Genomic DNA, 13,515 nt, shown 5'->3' with positions numbered 1-13,515 from the left:
ACTCCACTTCCGTACAATCGATTGTTTGTGTGGTTGAAGGCAAGTCCACGATTGTCGATAACTCATTCTTTGATATGATTGGTATTTTTAACCGTGTGATGTTTGTGTCATTATTGGAATAGAATTTAAAGCCGGGATAACAGTTCTTCCATGTGAATCTTAGGTGTCGACAGTCTGTTCCTAAAATTCTTTGTTCTGCTCCGTTCGCTTGTTGTGATTTAACCCATATTCTTTGACCACGTTGAGTGTTATTTGTTCACAAAGTTAGCGTTCTTTGAATGGTTTGACCTTTTAAGGTTATGACATATTTTAATAAAGTGTTTGAGTTTTTGTGTTATAACTTCGTGCTTCGCAGTTTTCTGTATTCGTTGGACTAATTAAATTCGTTCCAGTGACTGGGTATACCGCTATTAGGGAAGCCCATTAAATTATAAAGAAGAAGATGAAGAATTACATTTGTTCCACGTGTGTGTATGTTTTTTACCATGTGTATATTCTTTGTTCACGAGGTTGACGTCGTATTCATTTAATGGTTTAAGACGTTGTGTGCTTTGACATGTTTTAATGAAGTATTTGATTGCCTTGAGTGTTTATGTTATAATTTTATGTGACGATCAGTGATCCAGGTTTCTTTTGATGTTTCAGTAGATATCGAGACATTTGTTCTCTGACATTTTCATACGGTAAATTCCTATTGTTATCATTAATAAATCCAACAAGAAACAATACTTCCAGATATTTGAAGAATCATATTCTGTTGATTTTCCGTGCATACTAAAATCAACAAAGGGAGAAAATCTTTTGCCAAACCAAGCTTTATGTGGAGGGGGGAGGAGCAGCACCGTTGATGAGTGGGCAGTGTTGGACATTCTTCTTCTAGCTTGTAAGTGCTTCTTGGTTTCGAGTTGTGTCTGACATAGTGTTCTTTGTACTTTGACTGCTCCAAAGACGAAGAAGGCAAGGAAATTTGGTAAATCCCCTTTTCAAGCCCATCAAATTACCTTCAAATCACCATAGGTACTCCACTGGTGTTGATGGTATCCAATAGCCTCTAGAACAGAGGTGATCAGGTGAGCGTCTGTTGAGACTAACCCAGTGTGGCCAGGCTGGCCTGATGTAAATGCGGGCAGCTTATGTAGCAAGCACATATCACAGTGGAGCGAGAGGGTGAACACACTTTGCAGGGAAGTGGAACGGTGACGTTCGGTTGTGATACGAAGCTCTCCTCCACTACTCAGCGAAATGTGGATTAGCGTACAGTTTTTAAAACAAGACACTATAATCACAAACTTTTCAAGATAATGCAGTTTGATTTATACTGTGCTCGATATAGACAGTCAGTTTTATTTTCTTACATTTATACATTCAAAGAAAACTGGCACATTATATTTTTTTTGTATTGCAATTTACAAAGAGACAGGGTTTAAGCATACAAGCTATGATTTACACTTCCTCGGATTCCATATAAAAAGTAAAATTCCTGTTATTTAGTCAGCAAAACGTAATATCTTTACATAATTCAACAAGCTTACTGCATCGCTTTTCACAGTGTTGTAGTGTTAAGTGAGTTTTCCTGTTCACTGAATTTCTGAAAATAGTATTTAAAACTTATCAGTCATCTGAGGGAGTTCCATCACGAATGAGGACATAGATATTTACTACCCAAGATTAAAGTACAACAACAATGTAAATGCATTTACCAAACAGATATGCAGTGAGTTATGCCTTCAAATAAATAACCTAACTGATGTTAGGATTGTGAGTGAGTTTATCAGATAATTTAAACCCAAGCAACCACAAGCCACAGCTTATCCACCTTAAGGCGATACTCCGGAGATAAAAATATATTTTTACCTAATGCATGGATTTTCACGAAACATTGTGGGAATGTCACCTGCATAAAAGTAGAGATATCACAAACATTCCTTTCATATACGATTAATAGTTTTCCCCAAATACATTTTTTCTTTTGAAACTTTTAGTTCCATTTTTTCCATGAAATTTAATTAATATGTTAATGTAAATTCATAATTAGGTAGTTAATACTCCTTTTAAAAGCACTACGTATTGATTTTTCTGTATATAATTTATATAAGGAGATATATCTTACTAAAGTTTATATAGTTTGTATGTTCTAAAATGTTGGACTTAAACATCCCTACTACTTGAAAAAATTCTGCAATCAAAAATTCCATATGCAGGTTTCTTAATATAGCTGTGATATATATACCATACAAACTTTGTTACATTTGGCAGAATATAATGGGAGAAAAATGGGATTTAAATGTAAAATTACAATTGGCAAACAAAGCATTATTACAGTGATAAATTGTTTGAATTCAGCGGTATAAGTTTGTGACAAGAAAAAAGAAACCCAATCCTTTCAATTTCAGTCATTAAAAAAAATTCACCAAAATGACCAAAATATTGATTTTTATCTCCGGAGTGTCGCCTTAACTCCGTACTATATTCGAAGTGTTTGTAATAGTGAAAATTGTAATTTATTACATAGCAAAGTCACCTCCGTACAGGCCATGAAGGCCCTTGGAGGAGTGGAAGGTTAACCTTGGCACGTGATGGGGTAGAGTGGTTAGCTCTACACCCGGCTGCCTTTGCCCCCAGGAATTGACCTGGTACGCATTTTTGGTGTAGGCTGAGTGAACCTCAGGTCCATATGCACCTCCGGAAGTGGAAATCTCGTTTCATAAATTTTACGACTTCCTGACGGGGACATTATAAATTTTCCAGCTAACTCATTCCTGGCTGCCAGCGTTTTGCCCTCGTGTGCTAGGCTGGGCTCATCAGTTGGTACCTAGCACACCTACCAAGACGCTGGCTAGTGCATACTGTGGAGGCCACTGCGTAGGCTAATTGTAGCTACCAGCAGTGCCAATGCACTATGAGAGACTTTATCTCATTATCAAAAATTGATGCCTGCTTGGCCTTCAGAAGATATAGATATCTATATCTTCCTGACGGGGATTCGAACCCACGTCCTTCCAGGCGAACCGAGCATGCCTTTACCGCCTCGGCCAGGCAGCCCCTTAATTTATTACATACAATACAAAAATATTTGAGGTTGTAGGCCCAACTCTTTATTGTATCCAGTCAAAATACATAAACTGCAATGAACATCGATAACGTATTTCCTACAACGTAAATTGAAAATGACTTGGATTTCTGCACTCTTTCTTTCATTATTTTTGCCTTCATTTCAAACTCGGGTATCGTCGCAGTGATCGAGAGTGACTGGGAGAACTTCACACAACCTTCACGGCCTGCAACGTAACCACATCACTGTGGCTCAATAGCATATGATCATCGCTTGCCTGCCCGCCCGCTTACAGTGTTATGCGCCTGCGGGACGTAATGCCCACCATGAGCACCTCTGCTCTAGAACCATGTTCATATTGTCATAGCTTCCTTTTAAATGCACGGAATGGGCTTTGGGTACAAATGGCTTTACTTTCCCTTTGTAGAGAAGGACTGCTCATAGGCTTTTCTGCCATGAATCAACAAATAACCTCCATTCTGAAGCTCTGTATGGCTGTTTCATTTCATCAAAGAGAATGTCAATGTCATTACAAAAGACCACTGGACCGTATAAAGAAAAATAATTGTTCTAAAGTTATGTTCCACATTTTAAGATGGAAGATCCTGACATTTGGCTTCTAGGCTTCTTAAGAACAAAGTTCTGCTTTCTCTTTCAAAAGAGAAAAATCTCTGATCATATCATTCAATTCATATTGTGTGAAACACTGTAGTTCAGAATTGTGCACTTCAGGGGTGAATTCAGGATTGAAAGCATTTTCTAATCTCCTAGAGTAGCTTCTTCATCACACAGAGTTCCCTGAAACATTTCCATTTCACTCTCTGGAGGATTCGGAATTGGTAGTTCGTTTCATGAGGTACTGGTTGCCTTCCAGATTCAAGATCAGGATAGACTATTTGTTTGTTTTTTGCTGAGAAACCCTTAATATAAATAGAACAAAAGTAACACCAATTGTAGTGATACGTTGGTGCCCGCCAAATCACGAGATTGGCAAAGGACATAGATCTTTTCTTTCTTTATATCTAGTCCCTTAATCCTCTTGAAAAGGGTTTCCATCCGTTATTGTGTTCAAGCAGGCGACAGGCGAAATACAGTTCATAACATTTCTTGTGCCATTGAGTTACTAGGCATCTCTATAAGATTTAGGCGTAAATGAGTCACATACATGACGGAAGTTGTTTGGATGATTAATGCATTTTCAAGGCATATATTTTTACTTGCATGCCTTTTACTTACCTCAGTACACTTTGTGTACAATAGAAGTTCAATATATTATAGCACCACAAATTCTTCTGTATTGTTCAGTAACATAAAATTCACTAGATGATACAAAACTTTCCCTTGAACATACAGATTTTCACTGAGGTGTATTTCTCAAATCCGACGGCGTGTTTTAGAAGTTATCTTTTGGATGAGACGGGGAAACCCATGCATGCAGTGCTCATAAGTAGCTTGCCACTTAATGCTTTCAAAGCTAGGTTTTTTGTGTATATGTGCTGGGGTTTCTCCTAGAATAGGTATGCGATTATTGAAAAATTGCTTTACTAGTTATTTGAATGACATTTTAAGATTATAAGTTGAAATTAAGCATAAATTTGCAGTGATGATGGTGATGATGTTCAAAGTCTAAAAATTGTCTTTACTGTGGTTTTGTTCAAAACACGGTACAACACACAACTCTTCATCACATGGTTGACACATATGTTTTTTCAGTCTTGTCATGAGCATTGTAAGTGCAAACGAACATATATATTTTGTTCATTTTATTATCACTCCACTTCTGAAGTCTGCTATTTGGAGAAACTGGGTAAACTGTTAAGACCATATTGTAATATTCATTGGTAGCCTCCAGAATAACCTGAATCAGTGCGGAACTGAATAAACACAGAACGACATCTATTTCCAGAGAACCATCATGAAAAATATTGTCTACAACACCTGAATTGCATGAACAGGAAGTGTGAATTATTAGTGTAAACTTGACCAGCAATCCAAGAAAATAATGATGACTTATCTTTTCCTTTCCGTTTCACTAGTAGAAGTCAACCCTTTTCACCTTCATCTTTCTCGGTGATTACAAGTAACAACTCTCATTATTGTTCCGTATTGAAGATGGCGCTAGGCATAGAATCTCAAGGACAATTTAATAAAACCACCTGTTCAATACTTTCTCGGTGATGTAATTGTCCACATCTTCACTGTCACTTTGTATTACATCTCCAACCTCATATTCACAGTCACTCTCATTGTCCAGAAAGTCATTATCCGAGTCACTATAAATTAAAAACTGTTCAATTTCATCATTGCCAAGGCATTTTATCTTTCACGGTAATGCCATTTTTGTTATAGTAGTTGGAAGCATAGAAGATGTATATAGGGTGTTTCAATATTCCCACTACAGACTTTGAGGGCTTGCAGTGGAGACCAAAACGGTGAAATTTATCATAGAAACTTGTGTCCGGAAACATACAGTCTTTACAAGTAACTATTCTCATTTTGGTTCCGTATTGAAGTTGACGTATGTCTCAAATATTATTACAATATTATAAGTCCACCTGTTCAATACAATACAATATGATCCACTATTTCATATGGTCAAAAAAAATTTTTTTTCAAAATGGCGCCCAGTAATGACGACGTAGTGTTTTATTCTCCGAGTAAATTAACCGTAAAATGTGACGAAAAGTGCGGAAAATGTCGAAGATTAGTGAAAAATTGAATGTTGTGTGATTCATGTGATCGATGGTGGCATTATAAGTGCGGAAATTGCCCTAGAGACGTAAAAACTAATGAAAATGTTGACTGGATTTGTGAGCAGTGTGTTCGGAATGTTGTTGTTGGAGACGGCGTTGACGAAGCACCGAAAACAGTCTATGAGGAATATAAAAGTGCATTAGAAATTTTAAACATTCTAAAAAAGGACAATGAGACTCTTAAAGTTGAAAATTAAGAATTAAAGGAAAGACTGCGATCGCTAGAATTTCGGACTGACCATTCTTCCAGTGATATACCGGTACAAGTAACAAACTCGAGCACGTGGTGTCAAGTAGTTCGTGGATGGCCGGCTAAGAAGAAATCTACAACTGAATTTCCAGAAATAAACATCAGAAATAGGTTTGCTGCCCTAAATAATTTAATTCTGGAAGAAAGTGATCGCGCGCGTGAAACCAAATCATCGCGATCCGCTGCCGTTGCCGTGCCGAGTTTAAAATTTAGGCCTAGAATTCAGATTCAAGACCCAGTTAGGCCTAAATCAGCGAAGGTAGCTGTGTTTGGTGATAGCCAAGGAAGGGGAATTGCGGGAGTGATTAACGACGAGAATATAGCAGCAACCGGAGAAATGTATCCAGGAGCTTCTATCAGCAGTGTTGTGGAAAACGTAGAAGCAGCAACTAGGAACTTCGGGAGCGGCGATGCAGTGCTTATCATTGGTGGGACGAACGACGTAGCTCACGACGACGCCAAGAATGTAAGATCACAACTTAAACATACACTAGGGAAGCTGACCCACACTAACGTTTTTGTAGTGAACGTGCCCCACAGGCATGATTTGAGTAGAGACTCGTGTGTGAACATTGAAGTGGACAAGGTCAATACAGATATTGTTAAAATTTGTAAACATTTTCGGAATACTCAGGTTATTGAATGCAGCAGTTTTGAGAGATACTGTTATACAAAACTTGGCCTCCATCTAAACAATTCAGGTAAACGAAAGATAGCAAATATTGTTCTAGATTTTATTAATCTTAAGATATGTACAGTAAAACAGGCAACTCCCTTGAGTTATAATACTGACCAGGAAAACTATTAGAAAGAGCCAGCTGTACTTCAAGCTGGCTCAGTCAACTAGAAAAAGAAACTCAGGATAGTAAGGAATTTCAAGTTACCCAATTGCAACAATCAAGTTTTAGGGAGGAAGGGGGTCTGAGATTGCTCTTGGTAAACTGTCAAAGTGTAGTAAATAAACAATTAAAATTCGGTACATTGATGGAATCTTATGAGACTGATGTGGTGATAGGAGTGGAATCGTGGTTGAAAGAAGGGGTGGGTAATAGAGAAGTATTTCCAGAAGGGTACACAGTCTGTTGTAGAGACTGAGGAGATAAAAAGGGAGGGGGGTGTTTATTCTGCTGAAGGAAACTTACGGTTCACATGAATGGTTTACCGATGAAAGGGATGAAATATTAGGGATAAAATTAGTTTGTGATAATATGAAGGAGGTGGGAATTATAGGAACATACAGGCCTGGAAGAGAGGAAAGAGACATGGAAATCTTTGAGAAAATAATAGATTATACTCGTAAAAACAATAATAATGATATGGTAATAATTGGGGGCGATCTAAATTTGCCTGAAGTTGAATGGAAAGGAGCTGCAAGTGAAGCCCATGAACAGAAACTGGCAAATAAGTTAATTTGGGAGGGAGGATTTACACAAGTAGTACAAGAACCGACTCGTCTCAATAACTTACTAGATGTATTCTTGGTTAAACCATGGGAAATTGTTGATAAAACTGAGGTAATTGAAGGAATAGGAGACCATAAGGCTGTAATAATGGATGTAGGACTCGTACCAAAAAGGCTTAATAAAAGGGTTACACAAGACAAGAAATTGTACAGAAATACTAAAGTTGATGAATTTGGGACTTACCTTAAATCACAATTCAGTTGTTGGATAAGTGAAGGGAGTAACGTGGATACACTTTGGGCTAAATTTAAAGGAATTATTTGGGAAGGAGAGAAGAGATTTGTACCTGTTAAGAAGGGTAAAATGACCTCAGACCCTGTTTATTATACAAGGGAAATAAGAAAATTAAAAAGAAAATGTAGAATAGTAAACAGGAAAATCAAAGAGAGTAGGGAGAGTAGAGAAACTAGAAAACAGCTAATGAGGGAACTGAATAGAGTGAAAAAGGAAGCAAAAGAGAATTATATGAATGGCATACTTCAAGAGGGTAATGACCACAAAGGGAAATGGAAAAAGCTGTATTCATATATCAGGAATCAAAAAGGAAAAGGAATCCAAATTCCTACAATGGTGGGAGAAGGGGGTGAACACTATTTAACAGATACTGAGAAAGCAAACCTATTTAGTAGGGAATTTAGAGATTCAGTAGATGATTGTCAAGAGTTGGAAACCGAAACAGAAGATAGAGAGGGAGAGAGACAGAGGGAAACAAGAAGCTTCTCATTCACAAACGAAGATATTTTCAGAGAAATCCAACTGCTTCAGCAAAGAAAAGCAGCAGGAAGTGATCAAATTACTGGGGAGGTATTAAAGACAATGGGGTGGTACATAGTGCCTTATTTAAAATTTCTCTTTGACTATGTCATAAATAATAGTGTAATACCAAAGGAATGGAAGGAATCTATAATAATACCAATTTATAAAGGAAAGGGTGATAAAAGGAAACCAGAGAACTACAGACCAATCAGCCTGACCAGTATAGTTTGTAAAATACTGGAGAGTTTAATATCGAAGTACATCAGAGGGATATGTGATGATAAATATTGGTTCATGAGGAGCCAGTATGGATTAAGAAAGAAATTTTCTTGTGAGGCACAACTGGTGGGATTTCAGCAGGACATATCAGATCAGTTGGATTCAGGAGGTCAGTTAGATTGCATAGCCATAGATCTTTCCAAAGCCTTTGATAGAGTGGAACATGGAATATTATTAAAGAAATTGGAGGGAATAGGATTGGACGTAAGGGTTACACGTTGGATAAAAACATTTCTAAATTCAAGGGTTCAGAAAGTCAAAGTAGGAAATAATGTATCTCAGGAAGAGAAAGTTTGGAAGGGAATTGCACAGGGTAGTATAATCGGTCCGTTACTTTTCTTAATATACGCAAATGATTTAGGGAACAATATAACATCAAAAATAAGATTGTATGCAGATGACATAATTGTTTATAGGGAAATAAACAACATTGAGGATTGTTCAGAATTACAAAGGGACCTTGAAAGTATCCAACAATGGGTTGAAGAAAATAATATGAAGGTTAATGGAGGCAAATCAACTGTTACAACTTTTACAAACAGGAGCTTTAAAACTGAATTTGAATATACTTTGGATGAGGTAGTTATCCCAAAAGATGGCAAGTGCAAATACTTAGGTGTGAGATTTGAAAGTAATTTGCACTGGAAGGGTTATATTGATGACATTGTTGGGAAAGCATACAGATCATTACATGTCATAATGAGGCTACTTAAAGGATGCAACAAAGAATTAAAAGAAAGTTACTTGAGTATGGTTCGTCCATTATTGGAATATGCAAATAGTGTTTGGGATCCTCACCAAGAATACCTAATAAAAGAAATAGATAGTGTGCAGAGGAAAGCAGCAAGATTTGTAACAGGGGATTTCAGGAGAAACAGTAGTGTATCAGAAATGTTAGAGGAACTTAGGTGGGAAACTTTAAGTAAGAGAAGGGAGAAAACTAGACTTATAGGATTATATAGAGCTTATACAGGAGAAGAAGCATGGGGAGATATCCGTGAGAGGCTTCAGTTGGAAAATAATTATATCGGCAGGACTGACCACAAATATAAAATTAGAAGGAATTTTAGCAGAAGCGATTGGGGTAAATTTTCATTCATTGGGAAGGGTGTGAAGGAGTGGAACAGTTTACCAGGGGTAGTGTTTGATCCTTTTCCAAAATCTGTACAGATATTCAAGAAGAGAATAAACAGCAACAGAGAAAATAAATGAAGTGTTAGAGGGCATTCGACCAGTGCAGGTTATTGTAAATAAAAAAATGTGTGAGAATAAATTAATTCCATCCCCTGGTCTAAGGAGTTTAGACAGCCAAAGTAGGGGACTGCCTGTAGGGGTGAAGTACAGTGGGGACTTCGAGGGCCCTGGGACCGCTACGGTAGCTGTGAAGGCCCTTCAGGAACTCTGAAAAGTGGTGGCAAAAGGGGCTCTGGTTAAGACGCAGCAGGTCGTTATGCTACTTAGGATCCAGAACGGGTAAAAAAAAAAAAAAAAAAAGGTAAATAAATAAATGCAATGTAAATATTAATCTTATACCAGTTGTATAGTATCATTTCAAGTAATTCCACATACTGTATATCAGTTGACTATATTTGTAAGTAGTACAGGAGATATTATAAGTAGAATTTTGTAAACAATATAAATTTATTAAGGATGAGCTGTGTGTTTAATAGAAAACATTGTTAGCGTAAATTGTATAATATTGTATTATAAGAAAATTTTCTTCTCTTGCTAATTTAATATTAGTGCTTGACAGTAATATATTTTAGTGTACCATTTGCCACCGAGGTAGACACCTCATTTGCAAATAAAGAGATTTTGATTTGATTTGATTTTAAAAGTCAATGGTACATGTTTCACCCTCCTTACGGGCATCATCAGCCTATATCAGTCTTAAAAATAATACATATGGAGTCTTTCTAACCTTATAAATTATAGGTTAAAATGTTGAAGAATGATTTCGTAAAATATTATACAATAACATCTAAAACAACGATAATGCACCAAAGTATGTTAAAAGAGAGTAAATTAACTGTTTTTGATGATTAAAACGTGGTTAAACATGAATTTTGAGAGTTTATAACTAAAAAAGATCCATTTTAGTTTTAAACTCTCAAAATTCATGTTTAATCACGTTTTAATCTTTGGTGCATTATCGTTGTTTTAGATGTTATTGTATAATGTTTTACGAAATCATTTTTCAACATTTTAACCTATAATTTATAAGATTAGAATGACTCCATATGTATTACTTTTAAGATTGATATAGGCTGATGATGCCCTTAAGGAGGGTGAAACATGTACCATTGACTTTTATGTATTATGTATAAAAATTTTGACCATATGAAATAGTGGATCATATTGTATTGTATTGAACAGGTGGACTTATAATATTGTAATAATATTTGAAACAAACATATAGTCTTCCCGCTACCCTTAAAAAAGGACCACCACAGCACACGTTCAAGTCTCCCGCACTGTCGGCGCCACTGACTAGAATACGTACGTCAGTGAACAATCACGTGATGTCATACCCCTACAGGTTTGCTGACATTCCATGTCATTCAGTTGAGTGTGTGATCCGTACGGAGACGTGTTTTACCTGCTGTTGTGTTTGTGATCTTCGTTCATACTACAGTACAGCAGTAATTCTTTACTATGTACACAGCAGTAAGTTGTACATACAGTAGTTCATCTGCACCAAAGATTTCAGCAATAGTGGATAGGTCATGGTGGTCCGATTACTTGGCCCACACATTCACCTGACTTGACACCGCTAGACTATTAACTGTGGGGTCACATGAAATCTTGATTTACGAGACCCCTGTGGAATCTGAGGAAGATCTAATGGTGCAGGTTATGGCTGCGGCAGATGTTGGAGGACCAGATATTGATGATGGTATGTACAAGAACATGATACGTAGGTACCATGACTGCATTGACGTCGGTGGTCGTCACTTTGAGCCCCACCTGTAATTGGACGCAGATGACAAGAGTCAGACAGAGTGCTGAAAATGCGGGAGCTGTGAACGTGTGTTGTGGTGGTTTTTGTGCCGATAGCAGGAAGACGATACGTTTCCGGACACAAGTTCGTATGATAAATTTAACCGTCTTGGTCCCCACTGCAAGCCCTCAAAGTCTGTAATGGGAATTTAGAAACAACCTGTATTTTATCATTGTTAGGAAACAAAATCCTATGGTAAATACAAGGAAAAAGTGTACTATCTGTCCTTTAGAAATTCCTTGAACTTCTGGCGCACCATTTGAACGGATCGGACGTTGAATATATTTTTACGCATTTTGCAAATTGTGCGCTGCACGAAAAGTTAAATTTACAGGCTTAGCACAGGTGTCTTGTCATCGCATAACTTTTACTTACGGGTTTAGCATTGATTGGCTTAAACATGTGAAGATCAAACAATGTATAAATCAAAAACTGTACTTGTAGAGAAAAAATTTAGAGATTTGTAATAAACACTTGAAAACATACTTACTATAATCATTTGTTTTTTTAAATATTTTTCAGTATGAATTTGTGTTATTACGGAAAAGCTGGGTTTGGTAGCAAGTAGGTGACAGTATATAACTATGTTGAATTGAGTTGAGTTATGCTTCAGTGGCATTATTTCATGAGATTTTTTTCCTCTGTTTTATTTCAGCTTAGATTCACCCCTTTGGTCTGATGAAACTATCTTCCCAGGCTGTAGACAAGTGGCATCATTTCTGGCATGGTTAGACTACTGTGATCAGGTGAGTTCTGAGGTTGAACGATAGCTGAGCTCATTAGTATACTAGCAGCAGTCGAGCTCAAACCTCCTGATGTTTGACAGGTATCCACCTATACAGCACTGGCCAGTGGCAGCATTTAGCCGCATTGCTGCATTGCCTTATACAGACAGGCTCTCTTGCTGCTTCTAAAACTAAAAATCAAACACCATGAGTGTACGGATAAGTATTTTGTTTGGTGGGGCTTTGAATACAGCTAGCATGAAGGAAGATATTTTTCTGGATATATAAAGAGAAAATCACATTTCTACACTAAATAGTTTGTTAAAGTAAATGGCAGTAACCAATTTCCATTATGCACGGTTTATTGACGCCTCAGAATTCTTCCAGCAACATAGTTGGAAGCAAATGCAAATGAAGTACTTTTCTGTAATTTTCCAGCTTCAAGCAAATGCTGTAACAAAATCTTCATAACTCCACAGGTACTTCATTTCAGACTGTAGCACTATTTGGTTGAAAATACACACACAGTGTAGATTCACTGTTGTGTAAACCAGTGGAAGTTATACACAAGACATCCCAGTTTCCTTAAATGAAGTTACTACTACTACTACTACTACTACTACTACTACTACTACTACTACTACTACTACTACTACTACTACTACTGAAGATCTCCAACACTACGCAGTGAACATGTAACACAAAGATGCACACATGAAATGCTGTCAGTTGTGTGCACTGTTTTATTTACAAGTTATTTACACATATTCTATGCACAAACTAATAATCTGTCATCATAAACAAAACACTAATATGAAGAATAGGATGAAGACTGGTCCATTAGCATGTCACAATATGAGTTTTAGACTTCTACACAAGTCTCATTAAAACAACTCAACTCTACGTCAAGACTGGCTCTTTATATATGTTGCCTGGCCAGGCTCCTAGAAGAATATGACACAACATGCTTTTTCGTAATTTCGAGAATCTCCAGTAACCTTTTTACAATGAATGGATTTTTCTATAACTTTCTAGTGCCAAAGATATGTTGTTCTGGATATTACAGTGTGTTGCACAATATTGCATTGGATTTATACATCATATGTACAGGTAATAATAATAAGTTATATACTATTAATTACGTGTTCTTACATTAAATAAACTTGTGTTAATATACATACAGCACGTGTTTCATGACATAACCACACAAATAATACGATCATCCGTAAATAACTG

The 13,515-nt window shown here is 36.8% G+C and overlaps 1 protein-coding gene across 7 annotated transcripts in view; it reads left to right on the top strand.

Moving 5' to 3' along the window:
- The window catches only part of LOC136864187 (FHF complex subunit HOOK interacting protein 2A), a 354,492-nt gene that overhangs the window by 119,941 nt on the left and 221,036 nt on the right, over positions 1–13,515 (top strand). For all 7 annotated transcript variants that reach the window (XM_068226194.1, XM_068226197.1, XM_068226196.1 and 4 more), the window contains one exon: positions 12,210–12,300. In XM_068226194.1, the coding sequence (XP_068082295.1) occupies positions 12,210–12,300 (91 nt within the window). The remainder of the gene's footprint in view (positions 1–12,209; positions 12,301–13,515) is intronic.

The sequence above is a fragment of the Anabrus simplex genome, chromosome 2, assembly GCF_040414725.1.
Source record: "Anabrus simplex isolate iqAnaSimp1 chromosome 2, ASM4041472v1, whole genome shotgun sequence".
NCBI classification, from domain to species: domain Eukaryota; kingdom Metazoa; phylum Arthropoda; class Insecta; order Orthoptera; family Tettigoniidae; genus Anabrus; species Anabrus simplex.
Note: the sequence above shows the minus strand (reverse complement) of the source record. Positions and strands in the feature narration are given on the sequence as shown.